This window comes from Fusarium falciforme, chromosome 2 (genome assembly GCF_026873545.1).
Source record: "Fusarium falciforme chromosome 2, complete sequence".
Lineage (NCBI taxonomy): Eukaryota > Fungi > Ascomycota > Sordariomycetes > Hypocreales > Nectriaceae > Fusarium > Fusarium falciforme.
Genome location: NC_070545.1, coordinates 4,597,550 through 4,601,955, shown reverse-complemented (window position 1 = coordinate 4,601,955; position 4,406 = coordinate 4,597,550). Strand labels below are relative to the sequence as shown.

Below are 4,406 nucleotides of genomic sequence, written 5' to 3'. Positions count from 1 at the left end.
GTGACTCCACAATCCAACGGCATTACGCTGTGGCGCTGTGGGCCAGTCATAGAGTGCGTACAGGGGTGCAAAGCCGTGGCCATTCAATTTGATACTTACTTGCTATGAAGGTTGAGGCGATCTTTTCCAACCTAGCACTCATCTTGAACTGCTTGTTGTGTGACTGTCAAATGATTAGCCACGATGGTCTTTGGCCCACATTTAATATCTGGGATGAAGGAAACAATGATTGGTATATGCGGTGGATCGAGATGGTGTCTCACCTCACATTTTGCTGCTTTTATTGGCTTGCTCAACCACCTTTACCTCTCTTGTCAGTTGGTTCCTGAGATGGTGCAGCCCCTCTGCAATCATTGCATCCCATCTTGCATTGAATCTGTGGCGTAATGCAACAATCTTAACATTAAGCTTGTTCTCAACCACCCAGTGACAGGAAAGGGGAGTTGACGTATATTAGTGCCAGAAATATCGACACTCTACTTCTCTTTTATTTCTTGACGGTTTGACTCGGTGCATGAATCTCGGCGCGGACTTGGCGTCATGTTCCATGATTCTCAAAGGCGGCATCAATGAGGCCGTCATGGGATGGGAAACTGTGAGTGATGGAACGGAATCTTGGGTCATTCGGAAGTAGCGCTGCCATGATGGACGGGCGCCTTATAAGAAAATCGATAGTGAAGTCAATTAGTGTCCAATTGATTTAACTGGAAAAAGGCTGGAGAGGGGGCTATGCGGGAGTGCCTTGATGTCAGCCTCCCGCCCCGGCTGGTTTCGATTAGACAGTTCTATCCACAATTGCCGTGATTTGCAAGCGGCTGCTGATAAAATCGCAAGGACCTTCGCCAGCTTCTGTAGGAGCTCTATAAGATGGTCGATTTTAACATGGTCACAGGACCAAATTCCTACCCTCCCTCAATTTCTGTCAATGTTCTCATGTTTCTGTCTGTGTCTTCTTATTCTCGATCATCTCTTGGAGATCCTATCACCACTATTAGCTAACTCCAATGCGCATAGACACCTCGATGGCAGTACCTTAAGCACCTGGCGCGTCTGTTCCGCCGCCTCAATTCCCCCGAGATACTCGAGCCGATCGTCCCCAGACTTCATGGCTTCTGCGACCAAGCCACCTGCGATTTCAACATACCTCCTCACCGTTTCCGATGCCATGTGTTCGTTCGTCGTTGTTGGATTGTCAATCTGTCTGCGCAATAATGAGGCCCAACCATGCAGGTTAGACCACTGGAGGACGTGACCACCCAAGATGAAGGTCTGGGTTCCCTTCCTCCGAACAACGTAGTGTGGTGTGCCAGAGGGAAGGTATACGCTGTCCCCAGGCTTCATAACAACAAAACACCATCTTCCACCGCCAAAATACCGGGGGTTTCGGGCCCATTCATTCCAAGTCTATGAGATGTCAGCAGATCTCAGCATTGAAGGAAGGGATACTCTACATCATCGTCAGGGCCCGAGAGCCAGCCAAAAATTAGCTCACCCTCTTGGACAGTGAGAAAGGTCGAATACCCATGGCTATCAGTGTGAGGGTAGGTATTCATCCCGCCGTCGGCAATCAAGGCAAAATGCAGAGGGTCTTTCTCTGGCGGGTCCTCTACCTTTTTTGCCTTTCTCCCTTTCTTCACCACTCTCTTCTCTCCTGCACGTTTTCTCATCTCAACAAGGAGGTTGCAGTTGCTGTTCGTCAAAAACTCTGGCACGTGGCGTTGTTCAAGGTGGTTCTCCAACTCCAAAGCATTCCACAGATCGAGGCCATCAGCACCATCTTCCCTCAAAAAGTGACTCATAACTTCCCATTGAGTAACCTTTGTGAAAGACTCTCCTGCCATCTCAAGAGAATACTTTTGGACATATCGTTTCTTCGTCCGAACCGTCTTCATCCGAGTGAGATAATCCACGATGGGGCGTAAGTTGGGCTTCCACCCACTCGCGTTGCTGCGTCGCGTGAAGATGGGCACAGCTGGAGTCATTCTGTCGACCAATCCTTTTGCCTCATCCAATGTGCTGAAATAGGCATCCAGTTGGCCATTGCTGGGCTCAACGGCTGGACAACAGCTGCGGGAAAGGTAATGACTGCAGGAACTGCTGCTCTCAGCCCCCCAACACGATTTGTCGCCCACTTCGTTGAGTTCTTCAAGGGCCCGTCTCTTGAACTCTTCACTGTCCTGGAAGTTGTTACAATATCTGCTCAGCTCAGCACCCTGTGATGAGCTGCTCAGGTCTCTCGCCTTTGCCAAGTTAAACTCCTCCCCCAGCATTGGGTCAGTTTGGGTGGTCGCGTCGGCCATTGAGCTCTTGCGCCGTTGGCGACGGTTTCCGTCCGCCGGCAGGGCCAGGCCGTATTCCTCGTCACCAACCATGTGGTTGCCCAGTGAGATACAGGCTTCTTCAAAGGGGCACACTGGTTGGTGTAGGATGGTGGCTGACGTGCCGCCAGGCGAGCTGACCCTCTGATTGGGGTTGCTTTATCCTGAAGGTCATTCCTGCAGCCTTCATCTTGATCGATGAGCAATGACTCCGTGTGACCCATCTGTCTTTCAGCTTCTTGGTCAATGTCTTCGCTTTCGGCCATTCCCCATGGTGGCGCAGAAAAGGTTATCGGAACCTCATCATGAAATTTACTTTCCTTCAAGACCAAGATGCCAAACTTGTCAAAGCCAAGGCGCTCGGCATTGAACTCGCCAGTTGCCAGCGATGCGTAACGGAGGACCCTATCCTCCCCTGGATCCTCCCCTCTCTTCTTCCTGATGGGTGGGGAAGGCATCCCAAATCCGCCACGCCCGTTCCACAAGCGCAAGTTGTCCAAGTCTTTCCAAGAGATGGACCTCTTTCCATGTGTAATTGGACTACCCATACCTCGGTCGCGGTAGTTCCTCAGCCTGTTCAGCTTAATCCCAGCTTCCTCCCAAGTAGGGACAGCCTTTGCGGCTCTTTGAAGCACCCGGCACGTTGCCCAAGTCTTGGTGGCCCAGCCGTAGTACCGGATCTTATCGTCCCCCCATGTTTTACCAATACAATCAAGTGCCTTCTCGCACTTTTGAAGATCTCGAGAAGCTTTGGTGTGATTGTCAAAGAAGTCGCTCCATTCTTGGCCTGAGGCCTGCAAATCGCGCTGCTCGGAGTAATCGGAGCTCCTTGGTCGTTTGTGTCTGGCCTCATTGTAAGATCGTAGGACCTGGCCAAAGCGCTCGCATTCTAGTCGCATGAAAGATGTCCCGAGCAAGACAAGGGCGTCAAGGTTGGATTCTTTATCGCCGCGACTGGCCTCGGCCTCCTCCAGCTGTCGCCTCTTTTCCTCGATCTCTTCACCCAGCTTGCCTAAAAGTTCTTTGAGAATCTTGTATCGTTCGTGAAAGATCACGCATGCTTTCCAGCGATCTTGATCATTGCGTGATTGGTGAATCCTCGTTTGGAGTTCCTTGTAGGCTGGATGATCCTCGGGGTCAACGTAGCGACTGGTCAGTCGTGCGTTCGTCTCCCTTTCACCATCGGTAACAACCTCTGGATGGTCTTGAACCTCGGAATTATAATCAGTCGAAACGTTCGGCTCGTGACTCGGCCTCTTGATCGAGCGTGAGAACGGCAGTTCGGGATCGGTGGATGATGGGTTGGAAGGTAGTGGGCAAAGCGTGGAGATTGCCGGTGATGGGCCGCAGCTAGTCGCTACATCTGAGGTCAATTGAGAGCTTGCGGACCAGGGGCGCCCAGTCAGATGATGAGCATCGGCCGAGAACGAATCGGCGAAGGGAGAGCGAAGTTGAGACGCATGTGCTACACAATTGGATTAGCTGTGTAGTCCAGACAAGAGGGTGGCGCCGCTCCCGCAGATCGCAAGCCAAGGAAGTAGCCGAAAGTCACTTGTTCAAGCTGCCACCGGGAACTCACACGCAGGAACAGACCGAGATCGATTGGCTCCCGGGTCAAGCCGGTCTACTAGGTTCAGCGCTGGAGCGAAGGATGGGTACGTCGGCGGAGGGGCCACAGCAGGAGAAGCTAGAGTTATGACAGGCCACCTTGGACTTACTAGTGCCTTGAGACATGGGCATGCCTGTTCCCTTATTAGCCATGTTGCAGATGGGGCACCGCGGGACGAGTAAATTCGAGATGGATTTGCGTGACGGTTTGATTTCAATTGCGAGATTAAGTAACATATGAAGAGAGGAGAAGATGCGTCACGAGAAAATTTTCTGAGTAGAGAACGCTCAGCCTGATTCTGGTCTCCGTGCTGGGCCGGTTGGTCCTGGTCCAATGGTTTGCTATTTTGAACGCAGCGAGCTTCAGCCACATCGACTAGGATGTTGTCTCCCCAACAAGCCCTTGCCGCCGTGGCGTGGATATAATAAGGAGGCTATCCAGCGCGAGTGGGCGCCAAATACGGGCACATAAATTAAGAG

General features: G+C 51.8%; 1 protein-coding gene across 1 annotated transcript; it reads right to left on the bottom strand.

The window, feature by feature from the left end:
- Positions 1-931: 931 nt before the first annotated feature.
- On the bottom strand, positions 932-4,079 carry NCS54_00331600 (JmjC domain-containing protein; the record flags this gene model as incomplete). Its single annotated transcript, XM_053148895.1, has 5 exons — positions 932-979; positions 1,033-1,404; positions 1,452-2,413; positions 2,869-3,675; positions 4,037-4,079. 5 exons carry the CDS (start codon positions 4,077-4,079, stop codon positions 932-934), a joined length of 2,232 nt encoding a protein of 743 aa, XP_053004870.1.
- Between the last annotated feature and the right edge of the window lie 327 nt (positions 4,080-4,406).